Source organism: Anabas testudineus, chromosome 9 (assembly GCF_900324465.2).
Source record: "Anabas testudineus chromosome 9, fAnaTes1.2, whole genome shotgun sequence".
Classification (NCBI taxonomy): domain Eukaryota; kingdom Metazoa; phylum Chordata; class Actinopteri; order Anabantiformes; family Anabantidae; genus Anabas; species Anabas testudineus.
The window spans coordinates 632,322-656,968 of NC_046618.1; the positions used below are offsets into that span (position 1 = coordinate 632,322).

Genomic DNA, 24,647 nt, shown 5'->3' on the forward strand with positions numbered 1-24,647 from the left:
CACTGAGGAATGTGAAGCTGTGGAGCTGCTGTGACTCACTTTGTTCCACATTTGCATCTTGTTGAATGTGCTGAAGTAAAAAGGCCTGTCTCTCCTCAATACCTTCCCACCCCCACCCGCTCCCTGACTAGGTGTTTAATTAAACTTTGTTGTTGTTGTGATCGTAGCAGGTTGGAGTTAAGCCTGAAGCTGGGTTCAGTACGTTGGGTTAGAGCTGGGGGTGGGTATGTGTGTAGAAGTGGGAGTTGGGGTGAGTAAGGCATTAGTCTAGCTGCTATAGAGGCGTCTGCCAACCAGATATGTGCTGGATAATCTCCCTGCACCCCTCCCTTAGGTGGGGGTGGAAGTTAAGGGGCCAGAGGAGCTGTCCATCGATCCAAGACCTACACTCATACTAATCCTGGACTGGATTTTAGACTTAGGCTCATAACTTGTCAGTGGGCCACAGGTATGAGTTTACATTTTAAACTGAAAGTAAAAATACAAGTCTTATATTTTAAATATAACAGAAATGTCATAGATCTGATGCTAATTATGTCAGTAATTAAGAGAGTTACATTAATCCAGTCACATTAATGACATGTACATGTGTATTTTACCTGTCAACTACAAACTGGAAAAATTAACATGAAAGTAACAACAGGAGGCGAATGGAGACATGAGTTTCAGGTATGTCGGACATTTATGGAGTTTTCCAGCTACCTGATCCATGATTTGTTGTACTCGTATAGTTAAAGTTAAGGCAAGATGATTGGGACAAAATTCTTAGAATCCTTCTACATGTGTAGAACAAATCGAGTACACCATATGTAAATGTAATGGCAAGCTTTCGTGCAACACAAACTGGAAGAAATATTTGTTTTTGTTATAGTTCTTGTAAGTTCCTAGTTAAAGTTCCCAAATTATGCCCCTTTTGGGGCTTTAAAAAGAGGTCCCCAAAATGTGCAACTCGAAAAATGCATGTGAATCTACCAGTTTCGCCTCTGCTGTAGCGAGAAAAAACTATGTTGGAATTCAAAGTGTTGTGATTGGTGTTTGGACTGAGCCTGTGTAGGGATTGGGTCCCCGACACTTGACAATATGTAATTTCAAGCACCACCATAACATAATATGTGTGTGCTTGTGTGTGTGAATGGGTGAATGAGACACAGTGTAAAGCGCTTTGAGTACCACCTAGGTAGAAAAGCGCTATATAAGTGCAGACCATTTACCATTTACCAACTTTAAACCACTCAGGGACTGGTTTCTACGAAACCAGAAAATGTAAAAACATAGGAGGGAGTGCACTTTTAACATACTTGGTGTGTGTCTACATGCACCCTAGAGTCATTGTACCAAAATCCACAGAAAGTAGATTTCGCATAATGTGGGCAATTTGAACAAAAGGTTAAGGTTGAATGGGCAATAACTCAACCATTTTATCATTATTAAATGAAATTGAGTAGCTTTTAAAAAGCAGTATAATATTAATCAGAAATATGACTAGTGAAAATTGTATATAGGACAGAGTGAATGTATTGTAAAATTAAATTTACATTTCTCATCATTTAATGTAAATGGATCTAAGACATCAGACAAATTACTGAAAGACAGACAAACAAATACGATATGCACTCAAATACAAAGTGTAACTCACACCTAGGCTAATTTGATTGTAAATTTGAAGATTTCTATCTATTTATCAAGTATTATATTCAGCACATTTTAGAATAGTACATGTTTAGATGAAAAAATAATATGATAAATGTTTGTACACTAAGAATTCTTGAAAATGTAAATACAGGAATAATCACAGTCAACAGTGAGTTTGGTTTTGGACCAGTTTAGAGTGAAACAAAACCACAGTCAATGAACCAGTGGGTGAATGAATCTCATCCAGAACTCCACCCCGTGTTTTCCTCCCCTCACCCCCCTCACTGCTGGAGTGATTACTTTGCTTTACTCCAGCCCGGCTTGGTCCCCACAGAGACTCACTCACACTCCAAATCACACAATGACACACACTCATATCCAGAGTTCTCGTAGTCCGGCATGGAGGTGCTTGTGCTCAATCTCAGTAGCTAACTTGGAGCAGGCTGGATGGAGTGCTGCAGTGTGTTGGATGGAGAAGTGACAGCTTCATTCTGACTGGAAACATTAACAGACTGCTTCACTATGGACTTTGGAAGAGTTTGTTCCAAATATCAGAGGACGGTGCTGATCACCGTATTGATGTTCAAACTGGGTAAGTCGTCAACAGATACGATGTTAAAATCAAACATTCACATAAACATTCTGAACTTTTATATATTACATTATTACATACATTATACTAGAGCCAGTAGTTCACAGCATGTCAGAAATGTGTTACACGTATAGAGAATAATGCTCAATCAATACTAAAATGACGTTCACATTCATAAATTAACAATACAATATATACATTTCCCTTACATTTTCAAAGGAACGTTTAAGAAGATTGTGAAAAATTACAGAAACCTAAGAATTTAAGTATTACTTTTTGTTCTGTTTACATGCATGTTTCCACAGCCTGAATCCAGTGATGTGATATATGTGTAGATAAATCTAATAGTTCATCAGAGAAAAGTCAAATCTGCCTACCTTAACTGACCTAATCAACTAACTTAGTAAGCTCTAAGCAGCTGGTTTCCTTCACTTGTGATAAATCTGCCAGTCCTGGGATATGTTTAAATTGAGGATGGTCAACCCCCCCTTATGAAACCCAGTTGACCCATTTTTCTCGCGACCTTTATTTTTGTGAAGCATCTGAAGCTCATTTAAATGGTGGTGGACAAGCAGCGGAGATTGGCTGCGGGTTGCATTGTGAAACATCACCATGGTAACGAGCTTAGCGTCTGGCTGCACGGTTCCGCAGCTTTTTTGTCTCAGCTTTGAATGGGAGGGAGTGATGTGTATTAAGGAGCATGGCAAGAGACCTGGCACTCTGAGCTCTTAAGGATTTAAACAAAAAGACAGCAGGCAAAACTCAAGATTGCCCCTTTAAAGTGCACACATAAACATCTGCAGCATTTCCCAAACAGGGTTCTGAGAGCAAATGTAGTCCACATATGCAGGAGCTTTGGCTTTAATGAAATCAAGTCTGAACAGTAGTTTTAGGAAAGAGGAAAAACACTAGTGGATCCTGCTTCTCCTACATATTTATTAAAGGCTGTCATCTCAAGATCATACAGAGGAGACAAGTACATTTATGTTAAGGCTCTTAGAGTAGGAATTGGAAACTCGTTATTCAAAAATCACACATTACACACACATTCTTCCTTTACTTGTGAGGACACTCACTCCCTAAACAAGACCCAATTCAAACCCTAACCCTAAAAAATGTTCTCATAAGAGTAGTATTTAAACAAAATACCATTTGCTCATTTTTATGCCCATATATTGTCTAAAATGTGATAGTAGTCAAGATGTACATCTCAGACTCAGTGTGAAACTGTGACTGATTCAGGGAACATACATATATTTTTGCAAATATATAGTAAAGCAGCCAACTGTGGAGCCTTTGTAATACAAAGCTGATTTCAGGCAGCGCTGCCAGGCTCTTGTGGTGATTCAATAAAATTCCTCTGAACTCAGTGTGCGCAATAGCCAGGGGCTTCCCCATCTCTGTGATTCACAGCACTGCTGCTTGCTCTACTCTGCAGCATGACTCTCTGCTGACTTTGTGTTGTTGTTGCCATGACTTGGGGTACACTTTCAACAACACTTTCTCTTGCCCCCACCCTTGCCTTTTGTACCTGCAAAGAGTGAAACAAAATCCAATCTCTTTTAAAAACGGAGCCATAGTAGAGTGATACTATCTGCTGTACAAGTGCAACATACTTTTTTCACATTGCACCTGTCCTAAGATAACCATCAATGTATATATTTTGACTTATAGAAGGTTATTGGAAACATGCTAAAGGTTAAAGTGTTTTACAGGTTTTCAGATATTTAACATATAAGTCTGGGATTATGTAATATTTTTATTACTGTTAATTGATGTAACCAATATCCTAGTCCATCTATCAATACTTAAATGCATTTGGCATTTTAGAGATCCTCCCGGCATCCTTTTGCTTGCTAACAGTCAGGGCAGAGTCTACTAAGTGTTATTGTTAGCCTGAGATGCTGGTACCAGTCAGTGCCATGGATCAACCCTGTCTGGCTATAACTGTGATCTATGACGTGCTCCAAAATGGGGGATGGGGGGAGTGGGAGTGTGTGTGTAGGAGCAGCTGTTATCAGCACTCAGGAATGTGTCAGGGGTTGATTGGGTTTGGTTGAAGGGGTGAAGAGTGAAGAGACCCTTACTGTCTCTGTCAGCCCACTTCAACAGGCTTCATTAGTGGAGGGTAATGTGCATAATTCTCACTGAGTTCAGCCTTACAGGTCAGTCCTGAGTAGGATTGGGGTTCTTTTTTACAAGAGAGCCAAACAGAGCAGAACAATAAAAATTAATAAATTACAAAAAAGATCTTAGTAAGATCTTAGTGTTGCAGTAAAATACAACAGTTGGAGGTAAGACAATGAGATGTCAAAAGATGATGCAAGACAGAGGAAATTATACCTTTGAAAATGACATAACAGTTTGAGTTGAGATAGAGAGAAAGAAACATGCAGAAAATACCTCCTTTAGCATCAAACCTGGGTCAATTAACACACTTTGAAGCTTTTGGTTTACAAACTAATGATTTTATATGAATCTGTGTATAATCCTATTTCACTCTTTATCTGTATATATATATATATATATAAATGGATTACCAGTACTGCAAATACTGCACCTCTAAATTTGTTGATTTTTACAATTAATTTTGTAGTCAGCATTTAAAGTCAGACTAAATTAGCAGACTAAATTAGCTGAATTTGAATTAATACAGCAGAGTGGCATCAGAGTGAATTATATATATTTGTAGGCACACCCTGAAGTTATAGAAAAATTTTGTATCATAGAATGCCTGTTTTTTTAGGCTATAAATTAAATACATGAGGGTCACATGACTTAAAATTCAAATTCAGGCATTTAACCTAAAAAAAAGCCATTGGCATCGAGACGAGATAACTGGCAGACTCTTGCTATAGTATATAAGTATAATTTATTTTGTATTACGGAATTATATTCATCTAAATAAGTCAAAAGATTGCAGTGGCATACTACAGTGTCAGTTTCAAGGATGAACTCTATGCTGGCACTTACCAGCAGTTAACATTATTCAAATTAAAGCACAGGATGCACAAACAACACAGTACTTCTCAGGATTTATCAGGTATAGAGCGGGTGGGAAGAGAAGTGAGAGCCTGATGTGAGGAGGCAAACTTCATGTGAGAGCAGATAAAGGAAGTGATAGCTGATGCATATGAGAGGAACTAGGGGTGTTAAAGGGGATACAGATGGCAATGGGGAACGTAGGTGTTGCAGGAAAGTTATGAAGTCATTGTTGTTGAAGTGTTGTTGTTGATGACCTGCTTGCAGAGGAGAAGATAGTCCACCATTTTGTTGGATAGGTTTGTCCAAAGCATCCAACTGTTGTAATTGCTTATAGCTGAGCCAGCTGTTGGCCAGGTGTTAGGAAACAAGATCCTGTATATTGTAAGCCTGATGTAAGGGTTCATACAGAGAAATTTCTAACTCAGATATCTTTAAAAAGAATAAATAGAAAAAGTCACCTTGTAGCTTATGTCAAAGCTATATTACAGTATTTAACTTTTGAGGCCCAGACTGTTGCATCATCTCTCATTTTTATGAAATAAACACATGCTATTGCTTTTCTCTCCCTTTTCAGGCCTTCTATGCACAGTGGCAGCAGACCAGTGTCTCTCATCTCCCTGTCACAATGGTGCCACATGTATGGACCACATGGGTGACTATGTGTGCCTTTGTCCCAAAGGACCAGTGTGGTATATGGGTAAAAACTGTGAAGAGCTGTATGATGCCTGCATCACGGCATCTTGCACCAATTGTACCAGCAAACTTGGGACTGATGAGTTCACCTGCCACTGCCCAGATGGCTTCACAGGCCTCAACTGTACCCAGGATGTAGATGAATGTCAAAGTAACCCATGCAACAATAACAAGTCCCTTTGTGTCAATGAAATCAATGGCTATTCTTGCCACTGTGCCATTGGATTAGGAGGGGAAGACTGCCAAGATAATGTGACCACTTGTTCAAAGGAAAGATGCCACAATGGTGGCACCTGCATGGACATCCCTGACACTGGGCACTGGTGCCAGTGTGCAGATGGTTACAAGGGAAGGAACTGTGAGGAGGATATTGATGAATGTCATTCTGGGCCCTGTCAGAATGGAGCCATCTGTAAAGATGGTGTTAATGGCTACCAGTGTTTCTGTGTACCTGGATTTCAAGGCTACCACTGTGACCTGGACATCAATGAGTGTGCCTCCCAACCGTGTCAAAATAATGGCACCTGTCTTGATGAAGTGGATCACTACAGGTGTGACTGTGTTTTAGGCTTTAAAGGTAAGAGTGGAGAATATTTCATGTTTGTTTATCAGATTCTCAGCTAACAAGTAAACAAGTAATGCAAATTTAGCCAAACATCTAATGTTCCAGTATTTTAGTGTGGGCTGAAAAAGCATCACAAACACAGCACTAACCTCTTAAAATAATGGCTGGATCACCAAATGCATCACGGCTGTATCTGTTGTTATCAGCACCATAGACATGGGTTAGTAGGTTTGTTAGCGGGTCAGGTCACACACTGTCATACGCCAGACATTCATTAGAATGGTTTAAACTACTAGGTTTCGGCACAAACATGCTGTGTGAATGTTCTGCCCTCTACATCCATACGGACATCCCTAAGTTACTACTTGAAGAAATTTACTTTAGTTGCAATATGTCTTCTTATAATTACCATACTTATTGATTCTAACCACTTACCAGGCTACTGGTAGGTTAGTAGGTGCCCCACTGAATCATATGAGCATAATAATGACTGATATTAATTATTCAATGACAGGTACAATATTAATTGGACTGATGGGGCAACCACCTTTTAGGCCTCAGACCTCCAGGGGCTTTTGTTACAAGTAGTATGTGATTATTTTATTAACTTGATCTGCTTATAGAAACTAGTGGTGATACATATTCCTTATGTAATCACATGTCTAATGTTAAATGAGATTCAATAATCTATCTTCAGTGTTCCAGAGTTTTACATATAGTTGAATTTCTGAGCTTCTCAGCAAAATTAAGGAAACATGTCAGTTCAGTGTCTGTAGCAATTGATGTTGGTATTGTTCAATTGTAAAAATTGATGTTGGTTTTGTTCAAGAATAACCTGATACAGACCTAATACTTCTGTGGGGCAACTGTGGGGTTCATAGACCGTGAGATACACAGTCACCCCAAAATGCCCAAATGTGTATGTGTGCTTAAAAAGTTCCATGTTGACATCTCGTGACTTGTCACTGCCATCACTGCTCTGTCCCTACCAGGTTATAACTGCGAGGAGGAGATCGATGAGTGTGAGGTACAGCCCTGTCGGAATGGCGCCACCTGTCAAGACTATGTTGCCATGTACATGTGTGAGTGCATGACTGGCTTCCAGGGCAAAAACTGCGAGATCAATATTGATGAATGTGACAGCATGCCCTGTCAGAATGAGGGCAAGTGCATAGATGGGGTCAACAGGTAGAATCACACGTTACACATACTACCACAACACATCCTTTCAGAGTTTAGTGTAGTGCAATGATTTGAGTTTTTAAAAGACAAAACAATCTCATGGATAAATGATTATACATACTGATATAAACAGTTTGTACTATTCTGAAAAGTAGCAATAAAGAAACAATGTGGTAATAACAGAACAATGACATGTTGAATTTCCTATAATTTTCCAAGATATTGGTGATTCCAACTTAAAGAACTCAATTTTTGCCCATTGCAGCGGTGTAACTCAATTATGATATTTTAATAGTTTTTAGCAACAAGTAGAACTCTATAGCACAGATTAATAGACTAAGGTTCAGGTAAAAAAAAAAAATAACAATAACACAAGCAGAGTAATAACTGTTTAACACTGTACATCTGACAGTGGTAAACAGTAATTAGAACTGTTAGTTTAAGAAATCAGGAGCTGTAGGTTGAGGACATTTGTCTGATATAGTGATGTTATGAAAAAACGAAAAAGCCATTTTCTTCATAAATCTGACTTAAATTAAACTCCTGTCTGTATCATATATCTGTTGGTATGAAGCTGAGCTTGTCAAAAATTATCATGTTGTTTGTTAAAATCTTTTCTTCTTTTTTAAATTGTTGTTAGTAGAGTTTGAATCCAGTGCCATGATTAGAGCAGTTGTGGGCTTGTAGGAGGTAATAGCCAATGCCAGTGAAAGAAACAGCACTAACAAGTTTATAACAAAGGTTGGTTCCACAATAGGTTTGACTCAAGGTTCATGTGAGTCTTTCATATAAATTAGTCTTGCTCTACGAAACCTAAATAATATATTTTGAACCATCTTTTTTGCAAATGTGAGCATTAGATTTGATGTTTTCTGAGATGTACAGTGGCAAGAAAAATGCAGCAAAGCAGGCCCATATCATGATGTTTCCTCCACCATACTTAATGATTGGGGTAATGTTTTCATGATGATATGCAGTGCCCTTTTTTTAGTGCTGGGTATTCTTTCCAAATAGTTCAATATAGTTTCATCAGTCAAAAAAACATTTGCCAATATTGCTGTGGAGTATCATTGTGCTCTTTGGCAAACTTCAGGCATGCAGGTCATTTTGACTGGCCACCCACTTCTTGCTAGAGTAGCCACAGTTCTAAAGTGTCTCCATTTATAAATTGTTTGCCTAGCTGTAGACTGGCGAATTACTAAAGTCTTTGACATCACTTTGTAACCCTTTACAGCTTTTTGGAAATCAACAATTCTGTATTGTAGAGACTCCTTATAAGCCTGATGTAAGTGTTCATACAAATTCCTTTTGGCGAAGTATGGCTCACATAAGCATATTTTTCTTGTGCGGAGCAAACTCAAAAGGTTAGAATAGTTTTTTTCTTTTTCAGCTTACACTGTGAGATTTTTATGGTTATACTCAAAAAAGACATAAAAGATCAGGATTTTTTTTTGCTTTTACTTTAGGCATATTGTATTTGTTAATACTCTTGACTAAGATTAGTCGACTAAGATCAGATCACATTTTATGACAAATTAATCCAGAAAAACTTGCCACTGTTTGTAGCAGTACACATGACATTCTTTATGTATTCAATCATTTTATATGTTATCATTTCATACATATTGCCATTTTTATTTGCCTTGGTTTTAGCAAGCCAATAATCTGTACGTGTTGTTTATCTGTTTATTTTATATTTTTATAATTTTATTTATTATTTTATTTGCATAATATATCTGAAAAGAAAAAAATCTGAGCTCTGGTGGTTTCTGGTTTCATTTATAATTATGGTTACACACACACTGACTGACTGTCATAAACTATATTGTATTGTTCCTAATTGCTATGTCTGTCTATGACTGTTTACTTCCATCTCATGTTGAGCTCAGGAAGGCCGACGTGTCATCTAGCACTGTGTTGTGTCAACCTGAGACATTAAAGTTTACCAGGGATAAAAATTAATCCACTTACTGTCAGTCACTGTGATGAGTCATTAGATGTCTGGAGGTGCTGGGAATACCTGGTACAGTAGTAAAACTGATTGGAACAGCAGAGAGTGAAGAATACAAAGGCACTCAGCAGGACAGCTGATGATAGATTTTGTTATTATGTGACTTTACTGAATTAATGTCATATTATTTGTTGTGTCAGTTGTGTTGAGATTTCTTTTAACCATTATTATTTATCATCATATTTCCATTCTATCAAATCAAATCATATACAGCATAAACTTTTTAAAATATGTTTCTGCATATTTTTCTTTTCATTATTTTTATTTTAATAATCTTTTTAACCAGGTCTACTTTTTCAAATGTAACCTGCCCCAAATTTTGCTCAGAAATGAAAAAGTTAATTAGTATCTGTTACCACTGGGTGTCTTTTGTCTTACGGTTGTTGATATTAGGTAAATTATTACTCTACTTGTGCTATTGTGACTTTTTTTCACCTGAACCTTAGTTTATTAAAATAACATAAGTGAGTTACACTGCTGCAATGGGCAAAATTGGAGTTCTATAAGTTGGAATCACCGATACCTTGGAAACTATAGGAAATTCAACATGTTATTGTTCTGTAATTACCGCATTGTTCTTTTATAGCTACTTTTCAGAATAGTGGCCACAGTTCAGCAAAAGTTTCAAATGATGAAATGTCATACCGAATTTAACATTTTTTTTATTTGATGGCTTGTTGGTAGTCACGTTATAAGGGTTTTTGTGTGTTTGCTTTTTCCCAGCTATAAATGTAATTGTGAGGGGACAGGATTTGTGGGTGACCACTGTGAAGAGGATATCCCCGAATGTGCTTCTGACCCCTGCCAGCATGGAGCCACCTGCTTGGAGGGAATCAATCAGTACAGATGCCTTTGCTGGCCAGGTACACTTTAGTTCAACACCAGAACTCACCTATAGTACATCACTTAGTGTTACAGTAGTTCCACATAAACAGACCCATTCTCATAATTTTCTAAAAAGCTGCTAAAATGTGAACTGTCTACGGTTGATATCTAGATAATTTTCACAATAGATTAAGTCACAGTGGATGAAAGGCTTTGATTGACCACTAAACTCAAATCAGCATGTTAGATGTTTAAATTATAAGAGCTACAAGGCCCTGCATACATATTGTAAACACTATTGTCTGAAAGATGAAGGTTTCCCACACACCAGAGGGAGCCAGTACAGTAAATGCAACATTTTGGATTAAATGTGGATATTTAAAGCGTTATTAGGATCAGCAACAGGCAGTTTCAGTTTTCCAGTCTAGAAGGAAAAATTTATGGACTAATGGAATCTTAATCTAGTTGTAGGTTATAAAATAATAGCATAAAGGTTACGGAAGAGAGTATGGCGCAGTATAAGGACTCTGCACTGCACTGTACACTGTACAGCATATTTAGGACAAACAGCCATTTCAGCTACAGGTGCAAACATCAACATGTACTTGTGTCCAGGTTACGAGGGAGAAAACTGCCAGGTGGATATCAATGAGTGCGAACAGCATCCCTGTGAGAATAGTGGTGAGTGCTTCCAGCGCTCAGATATCTTGAACTATAGGAACCTGCCTGAACTCACAACAGCCAATTTCACCTATGAAGAAGCAGCTGGTTTCATCTGCCGCTGTCTGCCAGGGTTCACGGGTAAGCTTGTTCAGTAAAACCTCCCTTTAGTATTATGTTATATTGCCTCTTTCCTTTCTAAGGTGATGAGCACATAAATCTGATGACTGTGTTCCTCTTGCAGGTGATGTCTGCTCAATCAATGTGGATGAGTGTCAGTCTGCTCCGTGTCAACATGGAGGAAGCTGCCAGGATCTGGTCAACTCATATCAGTGTGTCTGCCCAGATGGCTTCATAGGTAGTAGAACTCTCTTATCTGCATGCAGCCTCTTATCTGCTAACAAAATATCTTTGCTGATCTGCTCTTCCTCCATCCGCACCCCACAGGGTGATATCTTGGTCCCTGTTACTGTTTAGCATCTACAGTATACCAAAGACTATACATGTTAATACATCTGTATTGATGATGATTGAACAGTGAGCTGGTATGGCAATGTGACCACAGTTAGTGTTGATTGATCTAGCTTCCAGGTGTGAGTTTTAAACAACATGTGGTATTAGAATTTTATAGTAACTTTACTAATATTTCTAATAAGACTAGAGAGTGGTATTGATGAGAAAGGAGGCACACTCAGTTGTACTCGACTGACTAAAAACTAATAAGAAAACATTTATAATTTAATTAAATAAAATAAATAAAACAAGTAAAGTTTTTTTTTCTAATGCTGTTTTTCTCTATTTTCTCTGAGGTGAATACATTAGCTTGAGCTTTCGAAGCTAATGTACATTGATGTACATATTTCCTCAATTGTTTTTACATTTTATAGAATAAAATAAATAATAAAGTAAACTATTACTAACCCAAACTGAACTGAATGTCCAGCATAGACATATAATCTTCATACCAGGTCTTAGAATACTCTTGGTCAAACAATGAAGGGTTAATCTTTCTCCTGCTGATCACATCCAGCCAAGATATTAATTCCTCATTAGAGAAGATTTGTCACTGCATCACTTAATACAAGAGGAACTGCATGAAAAGGTGACTTTGAAATGTAAAATCTAGACATAGAAGGGAGGAAATCAGCCCAAACCCTCAACAACAGTGTTATGGCAACACAAGTGGAGGCCACAAGGTAGGGAAGGCAGAGTATATGGTATAGAGAAGAATAGCAGAAAACACCAAAGCCACTAAATGATGCCATATGTCAGACGTCCCTTCCGGGCATTAAATGGGGAGGGGGGGGAGGGGGGATTATAACAAAGCTGCTTAGAAGCCTAATTAAAATCTGGTGAGAAAACAATACAGAACTCCATGAGCATAAAATGACCTTTTTTCCACATACTCCTGCACAACATATCAGTATAACTCAATGGCAGGTGCAGACAGTGGAAAACTCCACAAGACACAAAAATATGATCTTATGAATTTTGGATTGCACCAGTACAACAGGGGAACTTCTCATGTGTGTGAGGTGGTCGACACACAGTTGTTAATCCAGTAGAGATTAGTCCAGCTGGTGCCCTCTTCATTGCACTTAGGCCACAGGTTAACTGTATAGTGTTAAGCGCCAGTTGTTGTCTTAAATTATATGTAGGTTAGATTTATGGTTATCTGTTTAGTCATTTGATGTACACGCCTATATATGAATACTGTCTTTCACAATGTAACTTCCTCAGGTTTGCTAAAAACATTGTCAACAACATAGGAGCTTTTAAAGCTTATTGTAGCAGCAGATTTAGTCTGGTTTCATTATATTTATAATATTTGAAAGACGTGAGTAGTGAGCTTTACTTGAACAAGAACATATAGTTCGGACAATAAACTTCATTTGAATTCTTCCAAATTTTACTCTGATGTCAGAATTTAGACAGTCTTTGACACTAGTCATTTTAAATTGTGAGAATGTTGGAAGCAATATGCGATTTTCCAGCTTTCAAACTAATAATGATTGACTAACTTCAACTATATGACTTTATAAGTCAAGGTAAAACATGGTCATCAGAATTTTATACTTTTCAGCTCATAATGTTAAGAATTAACCAAGAGCTCAATTTTTTTTGTCTTTAGCTTCTTTCATATAGTAACATATAGAGCATAAGTAAATATAGTCTTTGTGTATGGGTCTAAAGTCTTGAACCTGCAGCACTGTGCATATCTCTTGCCACTAGTGGGCATCCACAGGCCAGAATACAGAGGAGGGGAGTGCAGCACTGCATTCCTCCTGTCAAACACTGACAGGAGCCAGCTGGAGGCTAGAAGCTTACTGCTCTGCTTGAGCTGGACTGCAGACAGGGAGGGATTCAGGGAAGGATGGAGGAGGGAGAAAGGAGAGGGAGGAAAAGATAAGGTGGGCAGGGCTGTTTTATAATTACTCCTGCCTGACTGCCTGGTACAGAGTGGAGGAGTGGTGGCACTTTGTAAACTAATCATACACAGACATAGAGAGAAGGAGGGAGGGAGAAACAACACACAGAGAGAGAGCGAGAGAAAGAGAGATTGAGAGAGAGAGAGAGAGAGAGAGAGAGAGAGAGAGATAGACGGTTGTGTCACCCCTGTCATCCAGCAGTGTGAGGAGTTTGTTGGCTGTTGACTCAGTGGATCATGGTGAGAAGGAGGTTGATGCTACTGCTGCTGTGCTGGTGCGTTGGGCCATGGCTGACAGGTACAGTATGGTACAGCACTTTTTAATGCTACATTAACAAAGAAGAAATGTGTGTGCTTTATTAGGTTAGAGTCTTGGCACAGAGTGGATGAACAGCTTTAGGGTTCCTCTTAGAGTATTTTAAAGGACTATGTTAATGCAAGTTGACTGCTGCTGCCAGGGCTTAATGCTAAATGTGGTCTGATGAGGGAGCTCTGACTACTGACACCTGACAGACACTGTGTTTCTGGCTCAGGGTGTGTGTGGTGCAAATGTGTCTGACAAGCATACAGTATAGTGCAATATTTCAATTTCTACTTAAACCAATCAGGATGGCAGACACTGGCTTAATTGTTTTAAGGAAGACAGACCTAACTTACTAACTACCTTGTTTTGGTTGAAGCCTATTTCCACCAGTCATTTCCTCATGTGCAAATATCATGTCTTAACCAAATCAACCTGTTAATATGCATGCATGGATGCTTAGCTCTGCATCTAATTCAGTCATTTACTGTGGTTTGACCTTCCAAGGGCAGATAAATAAGACTATTAGCTTAAGTGTAACTTCTACTGTGCTGTGAAGGATGTGTTTATGCAGAGAAGTGAAAAGTTCAATCAGTGTTGTAACACTAAATGTGACTGTCTCTACATGCAGGTGTACACTGTGAGGTGGACATCGATGAATGTGACAGCAATCCCTGTTGGAATGGTGCCACATGTGAAGATGCTGCCAACTCCTATAGGTGTCACTGCCCTGTGCCAGAACCTGGACAGGAACCCTGGGGTGGACCAAACTGTGATGTCCGCCTGGTCGGCTGCCAGCAGCACAAGTGTCAGCATAAAGCAGGTTGTGTCCCCATGCTGACTAAAGATGGAGAACATGGCTACACTTGCCTGTGCCCGCCTGGTTGGACTGGAGAGCGCTGCAACACCTCCACTACATTCTCTTTTAACTCAGAGGGCTATGTCCATATGCATCTGCCTGTTTCTAAAAATAGGACGAGACAAGAGACTGATGCGTACTACCACAGGCTCCACATGCAACTTCGATTTAGGAGCACTCTACCCGACATGGTTCTGTTCTACAGGGGCAACATGGAGCATTTTGTCTCCCTGGAACTTGTAAATGGCTCCCTACAGGCCAGAGTAAAGTCAGGGAAGGTAGTGCAGGCCATTTTCCCTGTCGCAGTCAATGATGGTGGATGGCACCAGGTGACTGTGACTATGGATGAGAGGTTGGTTCTAACTGTAACAGGACTCGGCTGTGAAGAAGGGTGCCAAGTGAAGAATGAAGGCCACAACCATCTGCTTTTCCTCCATCTGAGCTCTTTTCAACAGCTGTATGTAGGAGGGGCAGCGCAGCAATATTTAGGCCACATGTCCAGCAGAAGGGGGTTCATTGGCTGTATGGAAGACCTCCTTGTTGACAACAAGCTGCTTCTGCCTCAGGACCTCATCAGAGAAGAAAACCAGGGCCTGGAACTGGGGTGCACCAAAAAAGACTGGTGTCAGGACGACCCATGCATGCAACATGGGCAGTGTGTGGACATGTGGATTCAAGCTAGTTGTCAGTGTCACCGACCCTACTATGGAGAAAACTGTGAGAAAGGTGAGAATAATAAATAGTAAACCTTATAATTTTGCAGGAATAAACTTTACCGCAAAACTTCAACTCACAGATCATTGGACCTGTGATGGACTGGGTGGAAATTGGTTTCCAAGTAACTGTGTAAGTGTGACATTGTATTATTACTTTACAACTTAAACCAAGTATTTAATGTACTGCAGACAAAGCTGGATGAATCAAAGTCTGAACTATTATGAAAGATCAGCTTGCTTGGTACAAAATGTGAATGCTGCTAAATTGTTTTTCTCAATATTAAAGCTACATCAATTGAGGTTCGTGGCCCCACAGACTGACACCAGACTGACACCAGAGTGTGTGTGGTGCAAATGTGTCTGACAAGCATACAGTATAGTGCAATGTTTTAATGTCTACTTGAACCAATCAGAATGGCAGACATTGGCTTAACTGTTTTAAGGAAGACAGACCTAACCTTTTTGTGGCTAATGTGTCACCAAACAAATTCACCTGTCACCATTCATCTGTCAGACACAGAGAAACTTTATAATACATTTGAACCTGTTCACGTAATAAATGAAGTCCAATAACAAAGTTATATTTCTTCTACAACCCACAGAGTACCCATCCTGGACCTTTGGTCATGAGAACACCACCAGCCACTTCACCTTTAACATTACAGAAACCCATGGAGAAAACTTCACCGTTTCATTTTTTATGCGTTCCCTCAAACACAATGGTCTGCTCCTGCAGCTCCGTCGAGAAGGAAAACCCTACTTTACAGTCTACCTGAAGGAAGGCACAATTGCTATTTACAGCCCTCACACCACACTGCTGACAGAGGCTAAGTTTGTCAGTGATGGAAACAATAATTTGGTGACTATAAAAGTAAAATATGGCCATGTGGTCTTCCCTAAAGCAGGGAATCTTCGTGCCTTAGGGAATGTGAGTGTAGAGGCAGGGGATGTGGCATATGTTGGAGGGCTCCCTGCAGGTAAGAGCATGATTGCCTGGGGTGGAAACTTCAAAGGCTGCCTGCAGGACATTCGGCTGGACCACAAGCATCTGACCACTGAGGCTCTTCCAGTGGGATTTGAAGTTTACCAGGCAAGCACAGAAGAGAATGTGCAGCCAGGATGCCAAAGTGATAACACATGCAAGGTAAAAGACAAAAATATAATCTGTTGTATGATCAAGCCACATTTCAAGTAAAACATCATTGGTATTGACAGTATGTTGCTGTCAATACCACCTAACATTTTTATATTGTCATAGCCACTATGACTACTTTATGGAATAAAGCAGACTGTATAACTTTGGCGTAATGTCAAATGCGAAAAAAAAGGTAGTCTGTCTTCCTAAGCCCCTGTCACATCAGGTCAGAGATTAGTAACCATCTAAACCATCCATCTGTGTTTGCCTTTGCACAGGATGAGCCTTGTTTCAATGGTGGGAGGTGTCAGATCACCTGGAATGACTTCCGATGTGACTGTTCCATATACTACTCAGGTCAGCTCTGTGAGACACGTCTATGGTGCATTGACGACCCTTGTTTTGACGGAGTGCACTGTATCGACCTATTGGATGGTTATGAATGTGAGTAATTGTTTGGAAGTGATTATCAGTCTCTCAAGGAATACCAAGCCAGGTCAGGTGAAGTTTATTTGTTCAACTTAATTAGCTTAATTTGACTTACAGTCCTGAAAGGTTTGTAAGAACCATTTAACATTAAATGGTTTGGACAACCTGCCAACCTTAGACCCTCACTGACATCAAGGGAAAAACAGTACAGTCTCAGTTATAGTACAACAAAGTGAAGGTAGTTCATGACCTCACAGGTTCAAGAGGTACTGAGAAGAAAGATTATCCCACAAAATACTAGAACAAAAGCAATAACAAAAACACGCTAAGTTTAATATTATTTTGATTTCTATTAGTGACTGCAGTTAGTTATAGCTTCCTGGCAATCCAGCTGGGACTGTTTTTGTTGAAAATGGCATTTACAGTATTTGAGTGAGTTTGATTGGGGTGGAGTGGGTTTTTGGTGGTGCCAAAATCTCAGGGGTATATTTCTGTATCTCAATGTGATATAAAAATTTCTTTCTATTGCTCATTGATGATGATATTATTGTCTTTTTCTACCTTCTTATTTCTGTTCAGCTCCATATGCAGTTCATTTGAGAGCTATAGCTAAAAAACTTTTCATGTGTCGGTTTTCTCTGGGTAGTCCATTTTTCTCATCTCCAAATAAAACCAGTGCAGCAAATCTCAACATTTCTCAACATTACTCTTCAGTAAAACTCCCAAAATTAGACACATGCGAACATGTATTAATAAGTCACATAAAGACATTTTGTCGGTTAGACTTTTGTGACATTTAAAAGCTGCTCATATGATTGTCTTCTCCCACAGGTTTAACTGAAGCCACTTTTCAGAACAACTCTCTCCAGTATGTTGCCAACAGCTCTCTGCTAAGCCCAGTAACTAATATAACTATGAACATACGGACACGGGATGAAAATGGGATCTTGTTGCGGGCCACCAGCAGCGCTGAGGTATTCTGCCTTGGGCTGCTCAATTCCTCTTTGCTGGTCAAACTGCACAGTGGGGCGCATGCAGAGCTACTAGCCTTCACAAGTGACAGGACCATTGCAGATGGAGCATGGCACCACATAGAGCTGACAATGGTTGACCCTACAAAGTCAGTATCCCGCTGGCACCTTACTGTGGATGGGCAAAGAGTGGGTGGCAGCTTCAAAGCTGGCGGCAACCTCAACTTCCTCAATCATACCAAAATCTGGCTGGCTGAGAAATACACTGGTTGTTTAGGGGAGGTGAGAGTGGGTGGCGTTTATCTGCCACTCATTAATGTCCCCGAACCCCCTCAGGTGAGCCGATTCTCCAGACAGGGTGGACATGAACCAATCATAGGATGCCAAAGTAAACCTGTTTGTGAGTCCAACCCCTGTGGCAACCATGGTGTGTGTCAGGACCAGTTTAATGAGTTTAACTGCAGCTGTATTCCAGGATGGGAGGGGGAGCTATGCAAGACAGAGATAAACGAGTGTTCTGCAGGTCCCTGTGTATACGGTACATGTAAAGACCTCCTGGCAGACTACCAGTGCGACTGTGAACCTGGATACACGGGGAAAGACTGTGAGGAGGAGGTGGACAACTGTCTGGAGTTCAGCTGTGAAAATGGTGGAACCTGCATTGAAACAATGGGAATTCACACATGTTTATGTCTCTCTGGCTACATAGGCAAACGCTGCCAGTGAGTATACACCTTTCTGTTCCTCTACAGCATATGAAAGCACATTTATTTTTATTATTATGTATTTATTATTTTTATTAATGCCTATTACTTTTTGGATAATTTCCTTTGTTCTCTTATATTGCTTTAAAGAGTGAAAGTGATTCTTTCCATGTGTCTAATCGTAAACACACATATTAAATAATGTACATACTGTATAAGGAGCAAAGAGAGCTTAAGGTTTGGCAAAAACTGATTTTGCTTATTTTCTTGTGTTATAATTAAGCAACATTAAGAATGACACAATCCAGGAAGAAAGTTGATAATAGTTATGGAGTGAGAGATTTTATATTAGGGGATTCAAGGTGGATCAATAGTTCAGATCTTTCCCACAAGAGGTTGACATTCTGATGTGAAACACTGTTCTTTGTCAATGAAAATTCCACATTAACCACATTTGTATAATTGTTACCATGAAAAAACACAGATCCTACAAAATATTAAGGAAGATTTATGTTAAGCCAAAATACAGTGTTTCAACTGGATATTCATATATCCTTTTTATGTCTTAATGTTATCTATCTGTGACTGTTCCATAATCATAATTGAATATGTATGATATTTTTACATTATGCTTAGAGTTAATAGCTCTGATAAACAAACATGAATGACTTCTGGGGTTAAAATTTGCAGATGAATAAGACAAAAGTCAATATAAGTTTATATATTTAATCAAGACTGAAAATAACTAGTAGAAAATGTAGTAGCATGTGTGATGTCTTCCTATGACTGCACTGACAGGTTAATATAATGGTAACATAAATCAAATATATGCAAATGAAACCCATCACCCACTGTGCAGTGCTTAATTTAATCTAGACTGCTTTTCTATTAGTCTACTACTAAGACTAAAATAATTAAAGCTTAACTTTACCTGAACAGTAGTGCTACAGAAATACATTATAGATTAAAATCCAATCCTGCCTGACAGCTCCCACACTACACTTGTTCTCTCTTTAGGCCACCAAGAGCAAGAACCAGCAAATACAAACACTATTTTCTACCCTCAGCTATCAGTATGGGGTGAACTCAGAGAAAAGACAGTGATGAAAGTGCCCTACCCTCCCATCCCCTCCTTCCACTATGTACTTAATGTTTTTTTTCTGTGTCATGTGATACTGTGCTGCTAGAAAAATAATTGATCCCTGGGGACTATAAAGTTATTGTTTGATTGATAAATGAAACATGTTTATGTGTCCAATAGGTGGCGTTTTCCTCCAGTGGCATGTGATGCAAAAACTGAGTGTCTTAATGAAGGAGTGTGCATAGGAGGTGACTCTGGAGGAAACTGTACCTGTAAGCCTGGATACACTGGTGCCAGGTGAAAGAACACACTCCTCACCACACATTCACTGCTCTGGAGAAAGTCTGTCTGATCCAAGTAAAAGGTCATAAGAGTGTGGAGTATTAGCTACTGTTCTGTCAGTCAGCATTGTGTTAAAACCCTGCTGATGTGTTTCAGGTGCGAGACAGAAATAGACGAATGTGAGTCCAACCCTTGTCTCAACGGAGCCACCTGTCTGGACAGACTCAACCACTTCCAGTGTGTGTGTGTGCGGGGCTTCAGTGGCAAACTGTGCGAGAGCAATGTGAGTGACACACAAATCTTTTCTCTGACACAGACTGTAAGTTATTTCACTTTCACAGCACATATGCTTAATTAGAACCAGAATTAGAATTTTTAGTTTGGAGATTGAGGTACCCTGTAGCTGCTACAGAGGCAGAGATCTACAAATAATAGACACACTGTGTACAAACAATTGTGCTTTAAAATATTGGGGACAGCAACATTTCGATTTAATTATTTGGCAGATGTTTTTATCATGCAAGTGACTTGCATGTGGGATACAAGATACAAGGCAGGGTTAGCTTAATTAGGTCTTGTCTGAGGACCCCTACTAGAGCTGGATCAAAGCTGGGATTCAAACCCCAGTCCCCTGTATGGTAGGCGGCAATTGTACCACTACACTATCCAGCCGTGAATATAATTTTGATATCGTTAGCAGCAGCACTTGGGTTTCACTGAACATAACAATGTCTGGTCTACTTTTCTCGTCCGTGCACGGTCAGTTCACAAAATTGTGAACCAATATGTGTAATGTACAATTTCAGACATGATTGATCATTTTCAAAAACACTTGTTCTTCTAATGCTCTGCAGAAAGTGGAACACAAAGAACCAATTCCTTGGCTGGCAGTGACTATCCCTCTTACGACCCTGTGCGTGTTGCTCGCCATCCTTGTTGTGTTTTTCCTCATCATGACAGCCCGGAAGAAGCGCCAGTCGGAGGGCACGTACAGCCCCAGCTCACAGGAGGTGGCTGGTGCCCGGCTAGAGATGGGCAGCGTCCTCAAAGTGCCCCCAGAGGAGAGGCTGATCTAAGGTGTGTAGCCCTGCCTCATAGCATAACATCCAGTGACCGTAAAGGGCAAAGAGAACATGTGCTCTGCAGTGTCACACTGCTGGGCTCTGATGCCTTACAGGGATATGGTGGAGTATAAGAGAAATGACTGATTCTCTGCCTGGGAAAACTACTGATGCTGACACCTCAGAGGCTGACAGGTACAGTCTCATGATTACTCAGGCCATTCTGTTTGGAGCATGGTCAAAGGATGCATTTGCCCTAGACATCCTCTTGCAAGTTTGAATGTTAAGGACAAGCTCAAGCTTGATTTGTGTAGGCTGAAAATCCTGTGAGGGGCGCACGAGAAAAGCCTCAAACCTGAGGATACTGAGAAATGTATTCAGACTCAACATTCGGGATCAGAATCTTTGAAACCGAAGCCCTCCATACTTACATGTGAGGGCAAGTAATTCATAATTTACGGCTTAGCAAGGCAAAACCTTATCTGAATCCAATACTTCCACTGTGAAAACTGGGAAAAGTAATTGAAACAAGTTCTGTTTAATTTGTACAAATTTCAATTGCATGGGATTATCAGGGGAGCCATTGTTCACCAATACATGCCTTGTAGATACAGTATATACAGTATATCAAATTGTTTCAGGTTAATTGTGAGATTCTTCTGGAGACAGACATTAATTTGAATCCTGGCTTTATTAGAGGTAATGCCGATACTGCATGACTCCTGCTCTTCTGCCTTGGGTTTTGCCACTTAACATTTTCGGTCTGAAGAAATGTATTTTTGATACAAACTGAATGCTTCCCTTTACTCATTTAGAACTCTTAAAAATGTGTTTCGTGCACTGCTCATGTCCAAAGCTTAATTATCTTTTCCTTAAGAATTCCCATGTCGCTGCATGACGTTTTAATTCAGACTCACCAGTTTTGTCACTGAGCAGCCTCTCCTTATACCTTCAGGGTTTAGTGTGAATGAAAATATGCAATCATTTCATGGAATGGAATGTGTGGCTAAACATCACTGTTGCCTGCAGGAGTCAAATGTGTTAATAACTGTTGTATTATGGCTAAAAGGCTAACAACTTTGCCCAGCCTTGGTTATTCTGTAAATATGCTGTGAGGTTTTATTTGTGTTTTTGTGTTGTTGATAATGTGCTGCAAAAGTTCACTGTATCTTTTTTTTTATCTTATTGCTGGCCTGAAGTGGCCACGTCAGTATTTGTGGACATAAATTATCTCAAGCGCCACAAATAAAAACAGGTACCAATAAACATGTGTATAAAGAAGTGCAACCTCTGAAACCAAAACCTGTCCTCACAGATTGTTTCTGGCAAACCATACAACAACCAGAGACAGTGAATAGAAATACCGAGTGGTTTGATGAAGGGCTTACCACTTTTGTAGTCATACATTTGTAGGCATACACTATATTTGATTTAACATTTGTGCTAGGTAAGGTACCCACATCAAGACTATTGAACACAGACTTTTCATCTCTCTGATGAAAAGAAAGCAAACAAGTTCATTGTTTTCTGTCAGTGAAAGGTGTCATATCGCCATCATCCATTATTGTAGTTGCTCAATGAAAACATGCTTTCTAGTATTGGGATAATGTTTCACAAATACTGATCTGACTGATCACCCTTAATCTTATCCTTAATCCATCCTATCTTCCTATCTTACAATTAAGAGTAATGTTAAGAATTGTTCATTAAGTTAAGATTTCTTAAACTCACATCCAACTGTACTTACATCCACAGCTCACTTGCCTTTCACTCTGTACTCACTAGTGCTGCTAACTGTACTAAACTACTTAACCAGGATGCTTTTACAATTTACATAAGGTGCTAGTGTGATTTCAATCCAGCCTGATACTGACTGACTGTCCCTCATTTAACTCTCTATGAAAGGGAAGCTACAGGTAAGCAGAATATGAATTACAAAAACACTGGTCAATACATATGAATTTTGTATTAAATGTCATTTTAAAGGGGTAATAAGTAGAATTTTGGATTGGGTGATGTGTAGAATTGGTACCAATTATGAATGTCTTAATTATTTCTGTGCATCACCTAGGCCAAGTACAAATGACTCCGAAGTTCTGACATGACAAGATAAACAGTGTACCGGATGTAGACACAACTGTCTAGAGGCCTCTTAGCTTTAGTGCTACAGTATGTACCCGATAAGGTTACAGTTTTGTTCTTGTGGCAACAGTTAATAATTTTATCCTTTGCTCTTTTAACACGATAGTGTGCACAAAGCTGGTTCTATAGCTAAACAGGAGCAAACACCTGTAGTCAGATTGAACCTCTGCTAGAAAGTCTGAAAGCAGGACAGTGGAAGATGTTCTACAAAAACAGCTTATTAATGCACAATGTTTTAGGAAGATGGCTGTATAAGGGTTTAATTTTCAGCTTCATTTAAAAGTACAAATGCGTACAGCAATATGACATGAAATTAAAAAGATCAGCAAATTCTGACCCATCAAAGGTATGTAGTATAAATGTACCCTTGTAAAAATGATTTTTTTATTCAGTACCACAAATTCATTTATTTTAGTAGGGTATTACTCACTTTCAAGTACAAGATAATGAGGAAGGATTGTCCTTCATGCCTGTCTACATGCGCAATGAGGCAGTTGGATAAATGTTTTTTTCTGGGTAGTGTGCGTAAAGGTACCAGCTCCTCTTTCAACATCTCCACGGCTACAGGGCCTTCTGGTTTCCTGTAGAGTTAAACAAAGCTCTAAAATTGCTTATTGTTCCTTTAAAATGACTGCAGTGAATGTAGGTATGTGATCCTGACTGAGATGAATGAGGAATGATGTGATGCTGTTATGTGCCTTCATGTTTTCCTGCATCCATGACGTCTCAGCATTCTAGAGTTGTTTGATGTTTTTAAATGTCTTTGTAAAAGTCTTTGTGTAGACTGTACTTCAGAGGACTAAAAGGAGTGGTCACTGCAGAAACCTGACTGTGAAAAGTGCATATCTGCTCAAATATTCAAATGTTGTTAAATGCATTATGGTATTGTATAGGCATGCAGATAATATACATATATATTATACTGTGACTTATACAATAGGCTGTGCATGCATACAGAATGGTAATGGTTTTACACTGGATTTATTTGTACTAAAACTGTACCATTGTACAGTTTATTTTAGATCTGTACAAGATGTGAGTTCTAGTCCCAAATGTTTTATTCCACCTCGTGAAATTCCTTGCAGACACTGAATTAGGAGTGATATAATGGCTACTGTAATTCACTCTGAAGCACTCATGTATCAAAAAAGCTGACAATTTGCGATGATTTCAGTTATTTGGAAACACTCAGTTCCAATGCCCATGTTATGTGGATATGACATTTTGGAATGGAACTCTCCATCTGTACTAAGAAGCTTGTCTATACAGCATGAAGAGGATGTCATGGTTTGTCTGTAAAGTAAGGTGTATACTTTCAAAGTTAATAGGTACACTGTAATTTTGTATATATTGGAATCAAAGTCTGGTATGTAATGTGTTCTGAACAGTGTCG

General features: G+C 39.3%; 1 protein-coding gene across 1 annotated transcript; it reads left to right on the top strand.

Moving 5' to 3' along the window:
- The first annotated feature begins 1,967 nt into the window (after positions 1 to 1,967).
- On the top strand, positions 1,968 to 21,456 carry LOC113150764 (crumbs cell polarity complex component 2). The gene is made up of 13 exons (XM_026343445.1): positions 1,968 to 2,224; positions 5,784 to 6,479; positions 7,460 to 7,655; positions 10,384 to 10,523; positions 11,101 to 11,286; positions 11,390 to 11,503; positions 14,506 to 15,459; positions 16,052 to 16,593; positions 16,863 to 17,028; positions 17,845 to 18,706; positions 19,950 to 20,066; positions 20,208 to 20,334; positions 20,906 to 21,456. Exons 1-13 carry the CDS (start codon positions 2,155 to 2,157, stop codon positions 21,125 to 21,127), a joined length of 4,392 nt encoding a protein of 1,463 aa, XP_026199230.1. The 5' UTR covers positions 1,968 to 2,154; the 3' UTR covers positions 21,128 to 21,456.
- The last annotated feature ends 3,191 nt before the right edge of the window (positions 21,457 to 24,647 follow it).

What these genes read in the sequence shown, in the direction of transcription:
- LOC113150764 (XM_026343445.1), top strand. Translation starts at nt 2,155, where the DNA reads ATGGACTTTGGAAGAGTTTGTTCCAAATATCAGAGGACGGTGCTGATC. An exon ending in CTGTCTGCCAGGGTTCACGG is followed by an intron (nt 11,287 to 11,389) that starts GTAAGCTTGTTC and finishes TTCCTCTTGCAG; the next exon opens with GTGATGTCTGCTCAATCAAT. An exon ending in TGGAGAAAACTGTGAGAAAG is followed by an intron (nt 15,460 to 16,051) that starts GTGAGAATAATA and finishes TACAACCCACAG; the next exon opens with AGTACCCATCCTGGACCTTT.